Source organism: Salvelinus alpinus, chromosome 35 (assembly GCF_045679555.1).
Source record: "Salvelinus alpinus chromosome 35, SLU_Salpinus.1, whole genome shotgun sequence".
NCBI classification, from domain to species: domain Eukaryota; kingdom Metazoa; phylum Chordata; class Actinopteri; order Salmoniformes; family Salmonidae; genus Salvelinus; species Salvelinus alpinus.
In genome coordinates, this window is record NC_092120.1 from 11928327 (window position 1) to 11952264 (window position 23938).

The following is a 23938-nucleotide window of genomic DNA, read 5'->3' on the forward strand; positions in this document are numbered from 1 at the left end:
CAGAAAATTGAGGTTGTGGTGGCAGCTGCAGTGAGGTATTTGGGTGTGCGAGACTTGACATCAGAAGAGTTACAGGGTGTGTCCCATCCTTTGGTTGTTGGCCTGAGGTAGGACTAAATATATTTAAATAGTGGAGTAGGGAGATTTTGGGGGGGAGTGTAGTTTTAGATGGTAGGTGGTTTATTTTTTCAAGCAAAGTATAAGGAAGTTGTACTCCAGTCTAGAAGGTGGCGGTAATGCAACATTTATTGGATGCCAACCGCCGTTAAACCTCATCGAAGAAGAAGTCGAAACGCTTTTCACATACTCAGATTGTCCCTCTCTTCGTGCAGTAGAAACTACGGTCGTGTATCATGCTACTTTTTCACAACAAACATTCGGAAAAAGAAATAGCTATGAATAGGGAATTGTTTTAAACATATTCAATTATAGTAGTTATTATTGACGAAAAGGTAATTTGAGCTGTTATGATTTGTCCTGGATAACGCAAAAAAACCGTGTCAACAATCTAGCCAACTTCATAGCCTCCCTCGACAGTCTGCACTACTACTGCAGCTAGCTAAATGTACTTTCCTGGGAGTGTTAAGCTTTCATATATAAAGACATTGGTTAAGATATCTAGCTAGCTATTAATAAAGTAATTTATATCAATCGATGTTAGTATTTATCTAGCTAACTAGCAACTCACCAGAAGACATCCCAAAGATTCGTATGAGATAAGTCTTCATCCCTTCTCAAGATGTATGCAGAGCTCAACAGTATTCTCAATACTAGTCCCGACAGCTTCAAGCCGGTAACCCTAACCTCACCTCTAACCGTAACCAATTTAAACCCCTATGCCTAATCCTAACCTTTGTGGATTTATGTGTGTTTTTTGCAGGGAGAGTTTATTTTAGTGTCTGACAAACATACAGACGCGTCCTTCCTCATTCACCATTTCCTCTCATTTTATTTACGAGGTGAGGATTTATGTGAGTGGACTGATGTCTAGTTGACTGTCTGTAACACCGTGCCCTCTTGATGTTGACTGTAGTGTTAGGTGAAAAACAATGAAAGACAGTAATAGAGGGAACATATGGGGCCAAGTTGTGTACTATGATGCACTCTCATAAGTGGTCAAAAACGTGCTCAGAATTGTTTTGTGTGATTTACAGCGGGCTGTAAGGTGTGTTTCCTGGGTCTTGTGCAGTCCTTCAGTCACTACAGTGCAATCAGTCAACGGTTGGTGAGTATACTTATCTTCCAAAACGCTGGGTTAAACTTTCTCCCAGCCACTCTTATACATACTGTGCAAGTAAATGTGTCTTTACAGTTGTGTATGATTTGCTGTTGCTTGGTGGAGATGTATTAACTACATTTTGTATGGGTTCTTTCACTGTGTTCCATGTTAATCAGGGTGTGAGTTTGACCCAGGCAAGGGAGAAAGGGCAGCTGGTGTTCTTAGAGGGACTAAAGGAATCCTTGGGGGTACTGCTTCAGGGGGAGGCCAGCAAAGGAACCCGGACAATGGACTTCCTCAGGTACCACCTGTCTGTAGTGTTGACTTCGATTAAGCCTACTCCTGGACTAAAAAGCATGTTCATTCAGTGCAGAAGCTCCATTGAAAGTGCTTTTTGGTCCTACAATATCATAGACTTTATCTGGTTCTGGGAATCCAACCTGTATTGTTTGACACACTCATACACCTTTTTTCTGATGTAATCAATGCAGTTAATGATAGTATGAATCTGAAAATCTCTTCCTGCTTCATTTATCTCCCCCTCTATGTCCCCTTTCTTTCTTTGTCTCTCATCCCTCGCCCCCTCAATCTTTTTCCCTGTCCCCTTCCACCTCTCCACAGAGATCCCAGTTCTGGCCTGCGGGGTCTATATGACTTTGTGCGGGACAATGTAAGGGGGGCAGTGGGTGGAGGTGAGGAGTGGGGTACCCCTGTGCTCCTGGTGGATGACCTCAGTGTGGTCCTGAGTCTGGGGGTCAGTGTTGGGGCAGCGCTGGACTTCAGTCATTACTGCAGAGCCACTGTCTGCTCCGAGCTGCAGGTCAGATAATACAGTATTTTACATTTACATTTTAGTCATTTAGCGGACGCTCTTATCCAGAGCAACTTAGTTAGTGAATTTATCTTAAGATAGCTAGGTGGGACAACCACATTACACAGTCATAGTAAGTACATTTTTCCTCAAAGTAGAAAGGGTGGGGCGCTGTGGGATGATTTAAGATACTCTTTGAAGAGGTAGGGTTTTAGATGTTTTCGGAAGATGGGAAGGGTCTCTGCTGTCCTAGATCTAGGGGGAAGCTGGTTCCACCATTGGGGTACCAGGACAGAGAAAAGCTTGGACTGGGCTGAGTGGGAGTTGCTCTCCCAAAGGGGTGAGAGGGCCAAGAGACCAGAGGAGGCAGAACGGAGTGCTCGGGTTGGGGTGTAGGGTTTGAGCATAGCCTGAAAGTAGAGATGGGCAGTTCCTCTTGCTGCTCCGTAGGCAAGTACCATGATTTTGTAGTGGATGCGAGCTTCGGCTGGAAGCTAGTGGAGTGTGCGGATGAGCGGTGTGACATGGGAGGCGCACGCTATCACAAGCTCGCTGTCTCTCCATTGTCTGACTCTGTTCAAATAATCACACACATTCCTCTATCTACTATCCCTTTTCTTTTTGATCTGCAGGGCAGCATGGTGATGTTGGTGCGATGTGAGGCAGAAGATGAAGAGGAGGAGAGTGATGATGAAGGCTCAGAGCAGCTCCTGAGGGGCCTTATACACCAGTGCAGCCTCACACTCCAAGTACAGGGTCTTCCCACCGGCTACTGCAGGGACATCCACGGACAAGTCAGATGGATTACATTATTTGTGTGTGTGTGAGAGAGTGGGAAAAAAAGAGAGAAAGAGATTGCGTGTTATATGCAGTAGAAAACTGTTAAACGCATTAAGCTGAACTGTACTGTGTGCGTGTGTTTCAGGTGGAAGTGTGCTGGCGAGGACAATGTGACAGGCAGCAGACCCAGAAGAAACTCTTCCAGTACAAGGTCCATGACAAGGGGGCTTCCTTTTTCGCCAGGGGGATGTCCAGTGCAGTCCTTTAAGCCCTCAATGGATCCCTTCTACCTCCCTTCCCAGTGTTGATCCCCATTTCATCACCTCTCAGTCGCATGGCTCTATGGGCTCAAACATTGAGAATGATAGAGGCCTCTAGTGGCCAAAAGGCTATATTAGCATGTGCAGCTATTAGGCCTCCACCATTTTAAAGTAGTCAACCTCATAGAACTTCCAACTTCATTGGCTGATGAAGGTGACTCCTGGTGACTCTGTTGGAATCATGTCCAACTGGGTCATCAGAAGGGATCAGTCAATTGTGAAGAAGAAAATGGACTACTTCAAAATGGAGATGCCTCAATGGAGCTGCCTATGCTGTCATATATGTAATGGCACAGCTACAAAGATGGCCATGATCATGAAACAGGTCGCGATCAGTTTTGAACTGGAGATGTGGTATTGAATTGAACATTGGATTTCCGCTTTAAAACCAACCCAGCACATGCATTACAAAGCTGACATAGGAAGCCTGGGTGAATAGGTAATTTCTCAAGCGACATGGGAACTGACTTGACTAGGTTGCACTTGTGTTATACAAAACAAAAACAATAAACGGCACATTTAAGACCAGTGTAAGAGTTTTTTGGGGCGTTGTTGGTCATGAAGGTAAAATACTGTGTGGTTTACAGTAGTAAAACACGTTTTCAATAATATCCAGGGCGTGTCGCTATATCCTCATGCTTTCCTGTCTTGGATGAAGTAAAGGGTGAGAGGTCGACAATTCACGCTGCTGCTGAAAATACACAGTGGTGACATGGTTCTGTTGATGCAGTCAGTTTTTCCAGTTAAGTTACTATAATAAGGAGGTTAAGACCGTACACGAATAGCTCCTGGATAGCAGGACCAGCACTCTCGACGAAGACACGATAAAGTTATTCAGCCAGGCAAGTCAAGTGTAACGTAGTAGCTAGCTAGTTAACGTTGGTGTGTGTTAACTTCGGTAGCTAATTGACTCGATTAGCTAGCAAAGCGGCCCATAATAATCTTTAAGCTAGCTAACGAAGTTAGACGGGTAGAACCTAGATTGACGATATATTTTTTCGACCTAGGGTAGAACTTCTCTGGGTTTGGCGGGGGGATGAACACTGAACGCGGGACTCGCGATTAGGTGTTTTTTGGTAGTAGCAGCTAACGTTATAGCCAGCGAAGTTCGCTTAACTGTTAACTATTGACAGACGAAGTCACTGGCATTACTCGGAAAATCGCTAGTTAATGTGATTATCTAATTGCTAGTTGCCTGTCATATTAACAGCGTAAGGTCAACAACCCTGCCTTGCTGTCATGGATACGTTGCTGCTGTTGGTTGGCATCAGATAGCAATGTGTTAGCAATCATTTACCATATCTGCTAACAGTAGAAACTAGCTAACCTTAACACCATCCGTTAGCTAACGACGTTACGCTTGATTCAAGCGTTGAAGCTGATTTTACGTTCCATTTAGCAGAATTATTGATTAACATCGTTTTTGGTCGTTTCAGTTGTATATGATAATACGAAGGAAGTAAATATCGGCTAGGTAGTGGCATTCAAATTAAGTTGCCCTGCAGTCGCTAACGTTAGCTAGCTAAGTAGCACCTATTAAAGCTAACGCTACTGGTGACTCGTTTGACAGCGCGCCCTCGGGAGGCCTGTAAAGTTTGTTCTCATGGCAGAAAACTAACACCATTTATTCACCCAACTAATTAATTACCATTAATCTAAGCATCGGGAAAACTTTCACACAATTGATTTGAATGAGATCACGTGTAGGGATATTTATTGTGTTGCATCACCCTTACCTACTGTGTGCACAGACGAGGGTGACAGTGTTTCTGAATTATGTTTTAGCAGTAGTACTAACTGTAATTGATACCAAATTGTGAAATTAAAATGTAGTTAACTTTTTTTCTGTCTGGGGAATTTATATTTTTACAGAGCTGCGCCACACCAGTTGGTTAACGTTGACCAAATGCAATTTTATTGGTCAACAGCTATACATTAACTGTGTAATTGGACCTTTGTCACTAAAATTGCTTTGACATTTGAAAACGGTCTGTTTTGTAGGCCTGGCCCAAACTTGTGTACTCTGTCACCTCTGGCTGCATCGCAAATGGCCCAAAAAATACTGTTGAGGTGCCAACTTGTTAAGCACATTTGTATTCCTGAACTTATTTAGGCTTGCCATAACAGTGGTTGAGTATGTATTGACTCAAGACATTTCAGCTTCTTTTAAATACATTTGTAAAAATGTAAAAAACATAATTCCACTTCAACTTTGTGCACACATTTGTTTACATTCCTGTTAGTGAGCATTTTTTTCTTTGCCAAGATAATCCACCAACCTGACTGGTGTGGCATATCAATAAGATGATTAAACAGCATGATCATTACACAGGTGCACATTGTGCTGGGGACAAAAGGGCACTCTAAAATGTGCAAGTTTTGTCACACAACACAATGCCAAAGATGTCTCAAGTTTTGAGGGAGCGTGTAATTGGCATCCTGACTGCAGGAATGTCTACCAGAGCTGTTGCCAGAGAATTTAATGTTAATTTCTCTGCCGTAAGCGCGAGAAGTTATATTTTAGAGAATTTGGCGGTACGTCCAAACGGCCTCAACCGTAGATGGCGTCGTGTGGGCGAGCGGTTTGCTGATGTCAACGTTGTGAACAGAGTGCCCCATGGTGGCGATGGGGTTATGGTATGGGCAGGCATAAGTTACGGACAACAAACACAAACACTCAGTTCCTATGCTTCCTGGCTGATGTTTTGGTCACCCTTTGCCTTTGACAGCTTTGCATACTCTTGGCATTCTCTCAACCAGATTCATGAGGTAGTCACCTGGAATGCATTTCAATTAACAGGTGTGCCTTGTTAAATTGTGGAATTTCTTAACTTCTTAATGCGTTTGAGCCAATTTGTTGTCTTGTGACAAGGTATGGTATACAGAAGATAGCCCTATATGGTAAAAGACCAAGTCCATCTTATGGCAAGAACAACTCAAATAAGCAAAGGGAAATGACAGGCCATCATTACTTTAAGACATGAAGATCAGTCAATTTCGGAAAAGTGCAGTCTCAAAAACAATCAAGCTCTATGATGAAACTGGCTCTCAGTTTCAGGAAAGGAAGACCCAGAGTTACCACTGCTGCAAAGGATAAGTTCAGTTGATTAACCAGCCTCAGAAATTGCAGCCCAAATAAATGCTTCAAAGTTCAAGCAACAGACACATCTCAACATCAACTGTTCAGAGCAAACTGTGTGAATCAGGCCTTCATGGTTGAATTGCTGCAAAGAAACCACTACTAAAGGACACCAATAAGAAGAAGAGACTTGCATGAGCAATGGACATTATACCGGTGGAAATCTGTCCTTTGGTCTGATGAGTCCAAATTTGAGATGTTTGGTTCCAACCGCCGTGTCTTTGTGAGACACCGAGTAGGTGAATGGATGATCTCCACATGTCTGGTTCCCACTGTGAAGCATGGAGGAGGAGGTGTGATGGTGTAGGGGTGCTTTGCTGTTAGTGATTTTATTTACAGTCGTGGCCAAAAGTTTTGAGAATGACACAAATATACATTTTCACAAAGTTTGCTGCTTCAGTGTCTTTAGATATTTTTGTCAGATGTTACTATGGAATACTGAAGTATAATTACAAGTATTTCATAAGTGTCAAAGGATTTTATTGACAATTACATGAAGTTGATGCAAAGAGTCAATATTTGTAGTGTTGACCCTTCTTTTTCAAGACCTCTGCAATCCGCCCTGGCATGCTGTCAATTAACTTCTGGGCCACATCCTGACTGATGGCTGCCCATTCTTGCATAGTCAATGCTTGGAGTTTGTCAGAATTTGTGGGGTTTTGTTTGTCAACCCGCCTCTTGAGGATTGACCACAAGTTCTCAATGGGATTAAGGTCTGGGGAGTTTCCTGTCCATGGACCCAAAATATCGATGTTTTGTTCCCCGAGCCACTTAGTTATCACTTTTGCCTTAAGGCAAGGTGGTCCATCATGCTGGAAAAGGCATTGTTCGTCACCAAACTGTTCCTGGATGGTTGGGAGAAGTTGCTCTCGGAGGATGTGTTGGTACTAGAGGTCGACCGATTATGATTTTTCGATACCGATTATTGGAGGACAAAAAAAGCAGATGCCGATTTAAAAAAAATATATAAATATGATGTATTTACAGTGGGGAGAACAAGTATTTGATACACTGCCGATTTTGCAGGTTTTCCTACTTACAAAGCATGTAGAGGTCTGTAATTATTATCATAGGTACACTTCAACTATGAGAGACGGAATCTAAAACAAAAATCCAGAAAATCACATTGTATGATTTTTAAGTAATTCATTTGCATTTTATTGCATGACATAAGTATTTGATACATCAGAAAAGCAGAACTTAATATTTGGTACAGAAACCTTTGTTTGCAATTACAGAGATCATACGTTTCCTGTAGTTCTTGACTAGGTTTGCACACACTGCAGCAGGGATTTTGGCCCACTCCTCCCTACAGATCTTCTCCAGATCCTTCAGGTTTCGGGGCTGTCGCTGGGCAATACGGACTTTCAGCTCCCTCCAAAGATTTTCTATTGGGTTCAGGTCTGGAGACTGGCTAGGCCACTCCAGGACCTTGAGATGCTTCTTACGGAGCCACTCCTTAGTTGCCATGGCTGTGTGCTTCGTGTCGTTGTCATGCTGGAAGACCCAGCCACGACCCATCTTCAATGCTCTTACTGAGGGAAGGAGGTTGTTGGCCAAGATCTCGCGATACATGGCCCCATCCATCCTCCCCTCAATACGGTGCAGTCGTCCTGTCCCCTTTGCAGAAAAGCATCCCCAAAGAATGATGTTTCCACCTCCATGCTTCACGGTTGGGATGGTGTTCTTGGGGTTGTACTCATACTTCTTCTTCCTCCAAATACGGCGAGTGGAGTTAGACCAAAAAGCTCTATTTTTGTCTCATCAGACCACATGACCTTCTCCCATTCCTCCTCTGGATCATCCAGATGGTCATTGGCAAACTTCAGACAGGCCTGGACATGCACTGGCTTAAGCAGGGGGACCTTGCGTGCGCTGCAGGATTTTAATCCATGACGGCGTAGTGTGTTACTAATGGTTTTCTTTGAGACTGTGGTCCCAGCTCTCTTCAGGTCATTGACCAGGTCCTGCCGTGTAGTTCTGGGCTGATCCCTCACCTTCCTCATGATCATTGATGCCCCACGAGGTGAAATCTTGCATGGAGCCCCAGACCGAGGGTGATTGACCGTCATCTTGAACTTCTTCCATTTTCTAATAATTGCGCCAACAGTTGTTTCCTTCTCACCAAGCTGCTTGCCTATTGTCCTGTAGCCCATCCCAGCCTTGTGCAGGTCTACAATTTTATCCCTGATGTCCTTACACAGCTCTCTGGTCTTGGCCATTGTGGAGAGGTTGGAATCTGTTTGATTGTGTGTGGACAGGTGTCTTTTATACAGGTAACGAGTTCAAACAGGTGCAGTTAATACAGGTAATGAGTGGAGAACAGGAGGGCTTCTTAAAGAAAAACTAACAGGTCTGTGAGAGCCGGAATTCTTACTGGTTGGTAGGTGATCAAATACTTATGTCATGCAATAAAATGCAAATTAATTATTTAAAAATCATACAATGTGATTTTCTGGATTTTTGTTTTAGATTCCGTCTCTCACAGTTGAAGTGTACCTATAATAAAAATGACAGACCTCTACATGCTTTGTAAGTAGGAAAACCTGCAAAATCGGCAGTGTATCAAATACTTGTTCTCCCCACTGTATGTATGATATGTGTATGATAAATACATAATATATATAAAAATTGTATTTATACACTGCTCAAAAAAATAAAGGGAACACTTAAACAACACAATGTAACTCCAAGTCAATCACACTTCTGTGAAATCAAACTGTCCACTTAGGAAGCAACACTGATTGACAATAAATTTCACATGCTGTTGTGCAAATGGAATAGACAAAAGGTGGAAATTATAGGCAATTAGCAAGACACCCCCAATAAAGGAGTGGTTCTGCAGGTGGTGACCACAGACCACTTCTCAGTTCCTATGCTTCCTGGCTGATGTTTTGGTCACTTTTGAATGCTGGCGGTGCTTTCACTCTAGTGGTAGCATGAGACGGAGTCTACAACCCACACAAGTGGCTCAGGTAGTGCAGCTCATCCAGGATGGCACATCAATGCGAGCTGTGGCAAGAAGGTTTGCTGTGTCTGTCAGCGTAGTGTCCAGAGCATGGAGGCGCTACCAGGAGACAGGCCAGTACATCAGGAGACGTGGAGGAGGCCGTAGGAGGGCAACAACCCAGCAGCAGGACCGCTACCTCCGCCTTTGTGCAAGGAGGAGCAGGAGGAGCACTGCCAGAGCCCTGCAAAATGACCTCCAGCAGGCCACAAATGTGCATGTGTCTGCTCAAACGGTCAGAAACAGACTCCATGAGGGTGGTATGAGGGCCCGACGTCCACAGGTGGGGGTTGTGCTTACAGTCCAACACCGTGCAGGACGTTTGGCATTTGCCAGAGAACACCAAGATTGGCAAATTCGCCACTGGCGCCCTGTGCTCTTCACAGATGAAAGCAGGTTCACACTGAGCACATGTGACAGACGTGACAGAGTCTGGAGACGCCGTGGAGAACGTACTGCTGCCTGCAACATCCTCCAGCATGACCGTTTTGGCGGTGGGTCAGTCATGGTGTGGGGTGGCATTTCTTTGGGGGGCCGCACAGCCCTCCATGTGCTCGCCAGAGGTAGCCTGACTGCCATTAGGTACCGAGATGAGATCCTCAGACCCCTTGTGAGACCATATGCTGGTGCGGTTGACCCTGGGTTCCTCCTAATGCAAGACAATGCTAGACCTCATGTGGCTGGAGTGTGTCAGCAGTTCTTGCAAGAGGAAGGCATTGATGCTATGGACTGGCCCGCCCGTTCCCCAGACCTGAATCCAATTGAGCACATCTGGGACATCATGTCTCGCTCCATCCACCAACGCCACGCTGCACCACAGACTGTCCAGGAGTTGGCGGATGCTTTAGTCCAGATCTGGGAGGAGATCCCTCAGGAGACCACCCGCCACCTCATCAGGAGCATGCCCAGGCGTTGTAGGGAGGTCATACAGGCACGTGGAGGCCACACACACTACTGAGCCTCATTTTGACTTGTTTTAAGGACATTACATCAAAGTTGGATCAGCCTGTAGTGTGGTTTTCCACTTTAATTTTGAGTGTGACTCCAAATCCAGACCTCCATGGGTTGATAAATTTGATTTCCATTGATAATTTTTGTGTGATTTTGTTGTCAGCACATTCAACTATGTAAAGAAAAAAGTATTTAATAAGAATATTTCATTCATTCAGATCTAGGATGTGTTATTTTAGTGTTCCCTTTATTTTTTTGAGCAGTGTATATATATATATCATACACACACACACATTTTGTAATAATGACAATTGCAACAATACTGAATGAACAATGAACACTTTTATTGTAAGTTAATATAATACATAAATAAAATCAATTTAGTCCCAAATAACATGAGAACATATGTTAAAACGAACCACCAGCTTTCATGGGTTCCCAGTTAAAAAGTGTTAGGTTGTAGTGCAGAAAGCAGAGCTTGTCTGCATGGTCCCCTGTCAGTCTGCTCCTCTGCGAAACACAGACCTTATTTGAAGTAGATCAAGACATTCTTTATGGAAGACATGAACGGTAAAATAACGAAGGAACCCCTTTCAAGTTCAGCCGCAAGTTATTACAGGAATTATAACGCGTCGACTATTTCTCTCTAAACCATATACCTTTGACTAATCCGGAAACTATCATCTCGAAAACAAAACGTTTATTCCGTTCCGTATTTTATCTAACGGGTGGCATCCATGAGTCTAAATATTCCTGTTACATTGCACAACCTTCAATGTTATGTCATAATTACGTAAAATTCTGGCAAATTAGTTCGCAAAGAGCCAGGCGGCCCAAACTGTTGCATATACCCTGACTCTGCGCGCAATGAACGCAAGAGAAATGACACAATTTCACCTGGTTAATATTGCCTGCTAATTTCTTTAACTAAATATGCAGGTTTAAAAATATATACTTGTGTATTGATTTTAAGAAAGGCATTGAAGTTTATGGTTAAGTACACATTGGAGCAATGACAGTCATTGATTGATTGTTTTTTCTAAGATAAGTTTAATGCTAGCTAGCAACTTACCTCAGCTTACTGCATTCGCGTAACAGGCAGGCTCCTCGCGGAGTGCAATGTAATCAGGTGTTAGAGCATTGGACTAGTTAACTGTAAGGTTGCAAGATTGGATCCCCCGAGCTGACAAGGTTAAAAATCTGTCAGAACGTTCCTAGGCCGTCATTGAAAATAAGAATGTGTTCTTAACTGATTGCCTAGTTAAATAAAGATTAAATAAAGGTGTAAAAATAAAAATACATTCGGCAAATCGGCGCCCAAAAATACCGATTTCCGATTGTTATGAAAACTTGAAATCGGCCCTAATTAATCGGCCATTCCGATTAATTGGTCGACCTCTAGTTGGTACCATTCTTTATTCATGGCTGTGTTCTTAGGCAAAATTGTGAGTGAGCCCACTCCTTGGCTGAGGAGCAACCCCACACATGAATGGTCTCAGGATGCTTTACTGTTGGCATGACATAGGACTGATGGTAGCGCTCACCTTGTCTTCTCCGGACAAGCTTTATTCCGGATGCCCCAAACAATCGGAAAGGGGATTCATCAGAGAAAATGACTCTACCCCAGTCCTCAGCAGTCCAATCCCTGTACATTTTGCAGAAGTACAGTCTGTCCCTGACGTTTTTCCTGGAGAGAAGTGGCTTCTTTGCTGCCCTTCTTGACACCAGGCCATCCTCCAAAAGTCTTTGCCGCACTGTGTGTGCAGATGCACTCACACCTGCCTGCTGCCATTCCTGAGCAAGCGCTGTACTGGTGGTGCCCCGATCCCGCAGCTGAATCAACTTTAGGAGACGGTCCTGGCGCTTGCTGGACTTTCTTGGGTGCCCTGAAGCCTTCTTCACAACAATTGAACCGTTTTCCTTGAAGTTCTTGATGATCCGATAAATGGTTGATTTAGGTGCAATCTTACTGGCAGCAATATCCTTGCCTGTGAAGCCCTTTTTGTGCAAAGCAATGATGACGGCACGTGTTTCCTTGCAGGTAACCATGGTTGACAGAGGAAAAACAATGATTCCAAGCACCACCCTCCTTTTGAAGCTTCCTGTCTGTTATTCAAACTCAATCAGCATGACAGAGTGATCTGCAGCTATGTCCTCGTCAACACTCACACCTGTGTTAACGAGAGAATCACTGACATGATGTCAGCTGGTCCTTTTGTGGCAGGGCTGAAATGCAGTGGAAATGTTTTTTTGGAATTAAATTAATTTGCATGGCAAAGAGGGACTTTGCTATTAATCTGATCACTCTTCATAACATTCTGGAGTATATGCAAAAAAAAATGTTGCTTATATGATGGTGGTTGAAATAAAATCACCTGCTGGCCTAAAGTCAATTATAGACTTATTGACATTTTGTACACTTTCACATTTTCAGACACACTTCTCCCATTCATTCATATGTTTCATGCATGTTTATACCACACAGATCCACACATTCACGTTGTATACAGTTTTCTTTAATAAAAGCAGATATTTTATTCAACTCAGTATGTGAATGTTAAGGAGTTTAGTTTTTTTGCGCAGTACACTACGTAGTACACTACATAGGCCCACTGATTTTCCATTTAAATATTCATTGTGTCTCATCACTAAAGCCTTTATGACGGGTCGCTCAACGTTTACATTGTAGTTTTTGGACCGGGTTTTTGCCATTTTCATTGATTATAATAGTGGTTACTGATTGACTGGGCCAGTTTGCTCCCTGTGTGTTTGTAAATTGGTGTCTGTAAATGTGTTGTGTCGCAATAAAGCCCGCAGCCATTAGTCCCAGCTGACATTGACTCAAGAATGGTCTGTACAGTTATGGGGCATTAGAGTTGAGGAGCAAGTACTCAGTTCACTATGGGAGAAGGGAGCTGAAATACAATCTTGCTGCTTCTCAATGCAGCCTAAAATCTCAGCATTTCTGGTGCTACTTGCCAGGAGTCTTAGCTTTTTTACGTTGGGTTTTAAGACCCTTTACACAGGTGTGGATCATGGGAATGGACTGTATAGGATCCAGTGATGCCTTCAAACTGGGGATTTTAGGAAGCATCGTTAGGAGGTAAGCATTTATTTGGTTTATTTCAGCCACACTCTTCTTCAGAGCAGCATATCTACAGTACACACAGGCTACTATGTAAAGACGAGGTTTATGGTTTTGGGAGACATTTTTGTCCCTGACTTTCTCGCACATGTGCTTTTGGAACATAATGACATGCTCTGTTTTGTCAGAAGCTGTATTGTTTTCTGTATGAGTGGTTAAGCAAGTAGGCCTACTGAAGGTAAACTGCTGCCCCCTCCCTGAGCTGGGCTACTGGAATCCATAGTGGCACATGTCTCAAGACTTGGCATCATAAAGTCTCTGTGGTATTGCTGGCTGGGTCCAGTCGTTTTTTTTGTCTTAAAATGCCTCATAGTCTGATGTATACACTGACTCACTATCATGTGCAGACTGACTTGACTGCCTGCCTGATGTGTGTAGAGTGTTACCTGTTAAGTCTGCCTCACCCGTGTAGCTGCAGGATGGAGAGACTAGGGGAAAAGAGGTAGAGAGGGTGGGGGCGTAGACCTGTGAGCGTTGTCGTGGCGTTTCCTATCCCGGATTAACTCACTGACGGAGATGTTGTTGAGCACCTGCCAACTCAGGCCTCGCTTTCCTGCACCACAACACCAGGGAAGGACTGAGGAGATGGACGCACAGGGCATAATGGGGACCTACAGGCTAGATATCAGGTCAATATGTAGAACAAAGTAAAAATGGGGTGAGTCAAGGCACTCTAGGTCTCTTTGAATAAATTGAACCCTCGGTTTACACTCTACCCATTGTGTTGGTATGTGTGTTGTGCTGCCTGCTGTGTTTACTGTATATAGAGTATTTATAGTGGAAGATCAAGCCGCTCCAGAGGTAGGCTAATTTCCCCAGAGGAATGTTTCCAGAGTTCTCAGGGAGTAGAGCTGAGCCAGTCAGTCACACTTTGGCTGTGGTGCCTGAAATAGGGCTCTGTTGTTTTAAGTCAAGGATCTCTGTGAAACCTTTTAAAATCCGGTGCTTTTGGGGGACAAAGGCCAAACAGGCACGAGAGAGCGTGAGAGGCAGCCAAGCTTCCCCCTGAACAGGTACTGGGACAGAAAGGCACTTTTTCTGATATCTATGGTGTTTCTGATGGGACAGGGAGTTAGAGGGCTTCTCTTTGGTTTCTGCAGTGTGTGGCCATACAGGGGTTTGAGGTGTTTTGTGTAATAAATTGGTAATAAGGCAGACCCGTCCAAAGCAACATGAACACAGGCTACGTTCAGCAGCAACTGATTATGTGGTGAGTGTCCTCCAGGGTTGAGGCCAATTCAAATTCAGGAAGTAAAATTAAATTCCAATTCAATAATTGAAAAAAAATACCTATGTTCATTGCTTTAATTCAAAGCTCTTTCCATTTATTCATTTTAAATTCAAATCACTTCCTGAATTGACTGCATTCAATTTGAATTGACCCCAACCCAGGTATCATCTGAGTTTGTATTAACCCACACATCTCGTCTCTGTGGTTCCCTAGGTCCCTGGATGCCCCGCGGCGCTCCGTCCTTGCCCACCCGCGCACGGCGCCCCCTGATGGCCGGCAGCTGACCCCGCCCCACAGGATGACGGTGAGAGAGCGGCTGCGGGAGAAGATCTCCGCGGCGTTCTACCGCCACGGGCTGCTGTGCGCCTCCTATCCGGTGCCCATCATCCTCTTCACCTCCGCCAGTATCCTCGCCTGCTGGTACGTCTGAGGAAGGGATGGGCGTTCTGGGGATGGGCGTTCTGGGGATGGGCATCTTCAAGAGTTCTTGTACTGCTTTCTCTGAACACATTCATTGTTGGTTTAAGGCAAGTTGTGAAACAATTGTATCTACTTTTTTATCAACATGGGCAGAGGTGAGATGGTAGGTCAGGAGAAGAGAAGTGGATGGATGAAAATAAAAAAAGAGGTAAACAACAGAGCTGGGAGAAAAAGGAGCAGACCCTGCAAAACCCAGTCAACTAAATGAAACGGCCATAGCCATACACATAAATCAGCACTCGCGAACAGAACACACACTTTTCCACCTCAGAGTTCCACATTAGAGGTCAACCCCGTAACAGATGAGAAGTCAGGACAGGATGGAACGAATACGTTACAGCGTGGAACCATGGAGGCAGCAGTGCAGTGCCAAAAGCACGGCTGGCTGACGGCTGCACTGAGTGCAGGGAATTAAGGGGGTGGGAGCAGAGTTAAAAAGAGAGACACAGCAGAGGCTGTGAGAAAGTGACCCCTGGAGAATAGGCCTATATGTGTGTTCCTGGCCCTCCATCTGCCTCCCAGGAGGTGGGGGCTCCTGCTGCAAAACAAAAGCCCTTTGTGGCATTACAGTGACCTTAGAGAGGGAGAGCGAGCGAGTGGGAGAGAGGGTGTAGTGTCCTCAAAGAGAAATGTGTATCCCGTGGCCCCAGGCCTGACAGGCTGCCAAAGAACCAGGATGAAAGAGTGTTAAAGAACTAAGATATTGAGCAACACTGTCAGTCACGTCACTATTAAAAAAAACACAAGCATTTCGCTACACCCGCAAAAACATCTGCTTAATATGTGACCAATAAGATTTTATTTGTTGTACTATACTTTGGAACTATGCAAACTGCAGGTCAGGATACTGAGTCAGTGTTTAGTATATAGAACACCCAGAAACGTTTCAGTGTGTTAGTCCTCACATGAAAATCAATTTCCCAATGACCTGTTGGAATCTTTAGTTAATTATTCAAGAGGTTTGAAATGCTTTTGCTCGTCTTTGGAGGTGGGCTACAACTTCTCAGCAATAGAGCAAGGCCTATACCCTTCTCAGTGGGGTAGTCTGCTCTCGAGGGGTAATACAATTACACAATTGTAGATTTCCACTCATAAGGTCCGGATATTTATAGAACTAGGTGGCACAGAGATTTAAACTGGCTATGGTTGTGGCATCATCCAAATTTGTACCTACCTTCATCCCTTTGCTACAGTATTGCCAGGCTGTCATCATCATTTCCGGTCGTGGTAAAATGAACCCAATGACCTGACAGAGGCAGACAAATGCAGCACTGTCACTCTGGCTGTTTGTCTTAGCCTCGTAGCTGTCCATGAATTTTGGAGGCGCCCTTGAACTTAATGGACTTGTTGGTTTTGTGTGTGTGTGTGTGTGTGTGTGTGTGTGTGTGTGTGTGTGTGTGTGTGTGTGTTTTCTCATTGAGTTTCTCATGAGTTTGTTTGCAGGACAAATGGGCCCTAGAAAGTGGGCCTTTCTAGAAGAATGATTGAGTGAAGATGATGACAAACTGAGATAAAAGGTTGTAGTTACCTACTCATGCATTAGGGTGGAATTAGTGGGCATTAGTTAGACTCATGTTTTACAAACACACCTTCATGAGTGGATATGGTATTGGCATACATATTAAGCACTAAACCCCTTCAATCCTTTTCTCATTAAGTGTATGTGTGTGTGTTCGTTCCTGTGTCTGTGTGTGGGTGTGCAATTCGGCACGTGAGAGTGTATCGGTCTACTAAATCCTGCAAATCTGTGTGTTTCATAAGAGCAAACCCCTGTAACTGCCAGTTAGACTTACAGGTTATGTCGTTGTTTTGTGTTTGAATTGTGTAACTGACAGTTAGACTTGCAGGTTATGTCGTTGTTTTGTGTTTGAATTGTTTACGTGTCCGCTGTGCGGGGAAATGATAAGAGAAGCGGAACTACGTAGCTAATAACTGTTGTAACGGGGATCCTTATTGTAGCAACACACTTTTGGAGGGAAGGCAATCCCGCGCTGTGTTAGCTAAGTTTTTATGTCATCGGGTGTAGTTCATAAAGTTTGAAGCGTATATGTTAGGATGGTAACGTTATAATAATTAAGGATGAAGCGTGAATTCATGCCAGGAATAATAAGTGTGAAGCTTGATTATTATAACGTTACCATCCCAGGGAAACAGGGTGTCGGTCTCTAGTTAATGCCCAATCTGCCAACAAAGGACAGGGGAGGCAGTGGCACCGACTTCACACACTCAGGGATGCTTATATACACATACATGTGTTATTATACTGAACAACAATATAAATGCAACATGTAAAGTGTTGGTTTCATGCGCTAAAATAAAAGATCGCAGAATTTCTGTCAAATTTTGTGCACAAATTTGTTTATATCCCTGTTAGTGAGCATTTCACCTTTGCCAAGATAATCCATCCACCTAACAGGTGTGGCATATCAAGAAGCTAATTAGACAGCATGATCATTACACCTTGTGCTGGGGACAATAAAAATCCACTCTAAAATGTGCAGTTTTTTCACACAACACAATACCACAGATGTTTCGAGTGAGTGTGCAGTTAGCCCACATTCGGCTTCTTCACCTGTGGGATCGTCTGAGATCAGCCACCCGGACAGCTGATGAAACTGTGGGTTTGCACAACCGAAGAACTTCTACACAAACTGTCAGAAACCGTCTCAGGGAAGCTCATATGCGTGCTCGTCGTCCTCACCAGGGTCTTGACCTAACTGCAGTTCGGCATCGCAACCAACTTCCGTGGGCAAATGCTCACCTTCGATAGCCACTGACACACTAGAGAAGTGTGCTTTTCACGGATGAATCCCGGTTTCAACTGTACCAGCAGATGGCATCGTGTGGGTGAGCGGTTTGCTATTGTGAAAAGAATTCCCCAATGGTGGGGTTATGATATAGGCAGGCATAAGCTACGGTCAACAAATACAATCGCATTTTATCGATGGTGATTTGAATGCACAGAGATACCGTGACGAGATCCTGAGGCCCATTGTCGTGCCCATTCATCCGCCGCAATCATCTAATTTTTCATTATGATAATGCACAGCCCCATGTCGCAAGGATCTGTACACAATTCCTGAAAGCTGAAAATGTCCCAGTACTTCCATGGCCTGCATACTCTCCAGACATGTCACCCATTGAGCATGTTTGGGATGCTCTGGAACGATGTGTACGGCAGCTTGTACCAGTTCCCGCCAATATCCAGTAACTTCGCAATAGCCTGATCAACTCTATGCTAAAGATGTCGTGCTACATGAGGCAAGTAATGGTCACACCAAATACTACTGGTTTTCTGATCCACGCCCCTACCGTTTCTTCTCAGGTATCTGTGATCAACTGATGCATATATGTATTCCCAGTCATGTGAAATCCATAGATTTAGGGCCTGAATTTATTTCAATTGACTGATTTCCTTATATGAACTGTAATTCAGTCAAATCTTTGAAATTGTTCCATATTGCATTTTTATGTTTTTGTTCGGTGTACATTTAACTGTAAGGCAATGATCATTTTGGTAGAGGGTGTATATTTTAGTGCTGTGATAAGAATTCGCAATACTCAGGCCTGTAACTAATATTCAGACCCCGCTGTCACTTATTCTCCAATCCCACGTTCTCCCATGTCATCGCTCTCTCCCCCCTCTCTCAGTTACCCCCTGCTGCGGCTGCCTCTGCCGGGGACCGGGCCGGTGGAGTTCACCACACGGGTCCGAGATTACACCGTCCCTTCCCATGAGCCCCAGGGAGACCTCGGCGAGCGGCCTGACTGGGTAAGACTGATGGTTAAAGTACCCACATGGCTTGACTGTTTACACAGTACATTTGTAACATCAGGATCTTTAAAAATTTAACTAACACCACTAAGTACCATTTGGTACCAGGTAGTTACCAATTGCATTGAATTCTTTGAAATACCAACTGAAAAAGGGACTGTAAAATAACTAACTCATGTTTTTCAAAACCCTCTATGGCTCTGTTCCTCCAGTATCGGGGTCCTCCGGTGGCCTACATCCAGCCGGTCCTGGTGAAGGCAGCCGTGTCTCCCTGGGACAGTACGCTGGTCCCTGTGGACGTGTTCCGCTCCCCACTGGGCCGCGTGTTCAGCCTGCTGGAGGAGATCCGCAACCATGTACACGACGACGGGTATGGGAAACTAGACACGCACATCCAATGTCTCTCTCCACCTTTAGCTTGCTCTATCTTAAAATGCACCTTGACTTGACCGGACTTACCTCTCGTCTCTTTGCAGTTCTGGGGTCAGGAGCTTGGAGGCGCTCTGCCTGCAGGTGACGGACCTGTTGCCGGGGTTACGGCGTATGCAGAGAGTGCTGCCGGAGCACGGTTGTCTGCTGGTCTCCCCTGGCAACTACTGGCAGAACCAGCGGGAGCTGTTTGACTCTGACCCCGACCTGCTGAAGACCGTCCACCAGCACGAACCCAAAGGACTGCACACCTCTGCCACACTGAGAGGTAGAGAGGGGAGGCAGGGAAGGGAGGGGTGAGGTAAATGGAGGGCAGAGCAGAGGAAGTATCCTTTTGTATCCCTTTGGCTAATGCTCATTGAGCCCCAACCAGAGCGTGTGAGCAGAGCCGCTCATCGCTAATGGAGCGGTGCTTGGGCTCCATGTCCTTTCCTCTAAAAACACGCCCCAAATTTGCTCCATTTATTAAAATCACAATTTAACCAACACCCATCTATTTTTGTGACTACCTGGACCTGACTTGACCTGGACTTGACATATGCGCCGAATACAACAGGTGTAGACCTTACAGTGAAATGCTTACTTACAAGCCCTTAACCAACAATGCAGTTTTAAGAAAAATAAGTGTTCAAATATTTGCTAGTGAAAAATAACAAATAATTAAAGAGCAACAATAAAATAACAGTAGCGAGGCTATATTTAACCTTTTATTTAACTAGGCAAGTCAGTTAAGAACAAATTCTTATTTACATTGACGGCCTATATACAGGGGGTACAGGTACAGAGTCAATGTGCGGGGGCACAGGTTAGTTGAGGTAATTGGGGTAATATCTACATGTAGGCAGAGGTAAAGTAACTATGCATAGATAAACAGAGTAACAGCAGGGTGGGGGTTTCAATGCAAATAGTCCGGATAGCCTTTTGACCTGGGGGTAGCAGCTGTTAAGAAGCCTTTTGGACCTAGACTTGGCACTCTGGTACCGTTTGCGGTGCGGTAGCTGAGAGAACAGTCTATGACTAAGGTGACTGGAGTCTTTCGCAATTTTTAGGGCCTTCCTCTCACACCGCCTGGTATAGAGGTCCTGAATGGCAGGACGCTTGGCCCCAGTGATGTACTGGGCCGTATGCACTACCCTCTGTAGTGCCTTGCAGTCGGAGGCCGAGCAGTTGCCATACCAGGCGGTGATGCAACCAGTCAGGATTCTCTCGATGGTGCAGCTGTAGAACATTTTTGAGGATCTGAGGACCCATGCCAAATCTTTTCAGTCTCCGAGGGGGAATAGGGGTTGTTTGTCCTCTTCATGACTGTCTTGGTGTGTTTGGATAATGATACTCATTGGTGATGTGGACACCAAGGAACTTGAAGCTCTCAACCTGCTCCACTAGAGCCCCGTCGATGAGAATGGGGCTCTATCATCTTTGTCTTGATCACGTTGAGGGAGAGGTTGTTATCCTGGCACCACACTGCCAGGTCTCTGACCTCCTCCCTATAGGCTGTCTCATCGTTGTCGTCGGCAAACTTAATGAGGGTGTTGGAGTCGTGCTTGGCCATGCAGTCATGGGTGAACAGGGAGTACAGGAGGGGACTGAGCACGCACCCCTGAGGGGCCCTCGTATTGAGGATCAGCATGGATCAGTTGTGTTGTTACCTACCCTTACCACCTGGGGGTGGTCCGTCAGGAAGTCCAGGATCCAGTTGCAGAGGGAGATGTTTAGTCCCAGGGTCCTTAGCTTAGTGATGAGCTTTGAGGGCACTATGGTGTACCAATTGTTTTTTAAAGTATTGAAACCAAACCATATGGATTTGAATGAAAGGTATTTGAATAAACATGTAAATGTAAGAAGCGAACATAATTTCAAATAGCTACATGTCATATTAAACAGCATATAAACACTCTAAATAGGTCAGGAGCCAGACAGGGAGCCTAACAAGGAACAAAAATGAATTATTTAGGCTATTATTTCAATTATTTCAAGGCTATAGCTTATAAAGAAATACATTGTGAAGCGTTTGTGAATGCGACACCAGGCTGGTAGGGACATAAAGCGCTCAGCATTTAAATAACATTTAGTTGTATTAAATCATTATAGTCTGTTAATTGTACATTTAGGCTGTGACTTACTTAGAATTAAATACAAATTAAATGAAAAATGCCTTATTAGTCTGTCTACAGTGCCTTTTAATAAATGTTTTGAATACACGCCAGTCTGTGTCTTCATGCGATGGTGCCTGGAGAGCGGGCCAGCAGCGGAGAATATCCTCTCCACGCTTGCAGAGCAAGCTGCTAAACACCCTTTTGGCCAAAAATGTTCTATAGGTAGGCCTAAAGGTTTTTAGGCAAAATAATCAAAACGGAAAGCTCCTTGAAAGTGGGAATGTAACATTGCCAGGCCTATTGGGCCAAAATATTTATGGCCTATTTTATAGATCTCTTTTAAGAGATCAGATTTTTTTGTTTATAAATACTTTGCTGCAATGACACACTTTAGTTATCTACAAACCTCGTTCCTTTCTTTTAGCATGTACATGTAGTAAGTATACTATCATGCTTTCTGGATACGCGTCTTTTCAGATTCCACAATGATTCTGTAGTTGTAGACACTACATCACCACACTCCCTCTTTTGCTCTCGGTCCTCATCTTTGTAAGTCACCTTGATTTTGCACCTGTGTGTTCTATCAGTTTCTTTATAAAAATATTTTGTGAACTCCATAGCTGTAGCTAAAGCATGGGGCTATAGCAGCACACAAGTAGTCTACAAATGCATGCTGGGCTGGACATGCCCTGAGCTCCTGAAGTGAGCGCTACTTTTTTGGAGCGAAATTAGAGAGGGCAAGATGGCCGACGCTCCAGCCTTTTGGAAATCTCGCTCTGTGCTCCAGTCAAATTGGGCATGCTCCTCACTGCTCACGTACACTGGCCCCAACTAGTGTCAGGCAGACTGGTAATGCTGATATTGTTCCATGCTAATTGTGTGTGTGTGTGTGTGTGTGTGTGTGTGTGTGTGTGTGTGTGTGTGTGTGTGTGTGTGTGTGTTAGACCTGCTGTTTGGCGTCCCGGTGAAACACACAGGGGTGAGTCTGTATAGCAGGAAGAGAGTGGTCACCTACACCATCACCATGGTCCTGGGCAGCTACGACGCCAGGTTCCTGTCTAGCCTGCGGGCACGTCTCCGCCAGCTGCACCCCTCGATGAACTGCAGCCTGCGCGAGGACCACATGGTGCACGTGCACTTCAAGGAGGAGATAGGCATGGCCGAGCTCATCCCCCTGGTCACCACCTACATCATACTGTTCGCCTACATCTACTTCTCCACACGTAAGTCTCTGACTGGAGTCTGGGCGCCACAGGGGCATCTCAATAGTCTAGATGTTCATTTCATCTGCACTGATCTGAAAGAGTTGGCTTAGTTTCAATTAGTTTAAGATGCTTCCTTCTTTCCATCCCTTCTTCTTTGAAGTAATGTGTCCCCTTACTAAGACAGGTGGGGGAAATTAGTTTCAAATGAAATGCTGAAGTCGCCTTTCTTGCTTTGGGGGCCCCTCGTTTTCTCTAGGATATTGTGCCCAGTCAAGGCCACAGAGCCAAGACCCAGATTAGTGTGTATGTGTGTGTTTGACCGAGTCCTAGCCAAGGCTGTTCCTGTCTAGTCCAGGGATAATCCCCTATACAGGAACACTGTAGTCCACCATAATAATCTACCATGATAAGACTCGCCAACAATATGCTGGCACACACACACACACACACACACACACACACACACACACACACACACACACACACACACACACACTTCCCGCCATCTGAGCCCTAGACTCTTTTTTCTCCAGTTTGCCAGTGTACGGTTTCCGCCTGGGGACAAAAATGACAGAGGCAGATGGCTTTGTCTGCTGACTATCTGGCATCTAAATATCTCAGTTCTTACCTCATTTAAACTAAGAGCTGCATAAACTCTCATGCTCAGAGACATTCTTCTTTGTAGTGTGTGTGGCCTCTGTCTATGCTAACTCTTTCCTTCCAGTGTGTGTAGACTCTGTCTATGCTAACTCTACTTTTTCCTCTCTCCAGGTAAAATTGACATGGTGAAGTCAAAATGGGGCTTGGCGCTGGCTGCCGTGGTAACAGTGCTCAGCTCTCTGCTTATGTCTGTGGGGCTCTGCACCCTGTTCGGCCTGACGCCCACACTCAATGGAGGGTAAGAAACACACGCACACATACACACATATACATACACACACACACACACACACTAAAATCCCCTGACCATCTCCTGATCATTGAGCTGTATGGATGACTGTGGGACTGCAGATGTTAATGTACAGTGAGTGACAGGGGACTGTGTTACCAAGGGCAACAGATGTGGACTTAAAGGGCAGGAGGGATTCTTAAGAGGGCGGGGATAGATATTGATGTGGCGTACTGGGCCAACATCTACATACCCACTGTTGTGCATATTGACACAATGGCCACATAACAGGTGTGTTTAGTCTTTATCTTCTGTTTTGTCTTTCTTCATCCGTACTCTTGTCTACTAAATATCCCGTTTTCTATTTTTAACCTGTTTTTTATTTGTACGACAAACATAATGACAACAATCAAATTGAAAAACCTGACCTCTCTCCCACCCTAACATCCAAACTTGCATCT

General features: G+C 44.6%; 2 protein-coding genes across 5 annotated transcripts in view; both read left to right on the forward strand.

Moving 5' to 3' along the window:
• Positions 1–231: 231 nt before the first annotated feature.
• On the forward strand, positions 232–3653 carry elp6 (elongator acetyltransferase complex subunit 6). Its single transcript, XM_071383717.1, has 7 exons — positions 232–793; positions 881–959; positions 1155–1225; positions 1396–1520; positions 1841–2039; positions 2663–2824; positions 2956–3653. Exons 1-7 carry the CDS (start codon positions 740–742, stop codon positions 3076–3078), a joined length of 813 nt encoding a protein of 270 aa, XP_071239818.1. The 5' UTR covers positions 232–739; the 3' UTR covers positions 3079–3653.
• Positions 3654–3760: 107 nt separating this feature from the next.
• Positions 3761–23938, forward strand: part of LOC139564302 (sterol regulatory element-binding protein cleavage-activating protein-like) — a 33959-nt gene continuing 13781 nt past the window's right edge. The window contains exons 1-7 of one of the 4 annotated variants that reach the window (XM_071383709.1): positions 3761–3972; positions 14817–15023; positions 18735–18855; positions 19071–19228; positions 19335–19555; positions 22328–22606; positions 23360–23486. In XM_071383709.1, the coding sequence (XP_071239810.1) occupies positions 14902–15023; positions 18735–18855; positions 19071–19228; positions 19335–19555; positions 22328–22606; positions 23360–23486 (1028 nt within the window). In that variant the 5' untranslated portion in view covers positions 3761–3972; positions 14817–14901. The other 3 variants (XM_071383710.1, XM_071383707.1, XM_071383708.1) reach the window with 3 other exon arrangements.

Coding starts and splice junctions, on each gene's coding strand:
- elp6 (XM_071383717.1), top strand. CDS start 740: ATGTATGCAGAGCTCAACAGTATTCTCAATACTAGTCCCGACAGCTTC. Junction 1,521..1,840: donor CGGACAATGGACTTCCTCAG/GTACCACCTGTC, acceptor ACCTCTCCACAG/AGATCCCAGTTCTGGCCTGC. Junction 2,825..2,955: donor GCAGGGACATCCACGGACAA/GTCAGATGGATT, acceptor CGTGTGTTTCAG/GTGGAAGTGTGCTGGCGAGG.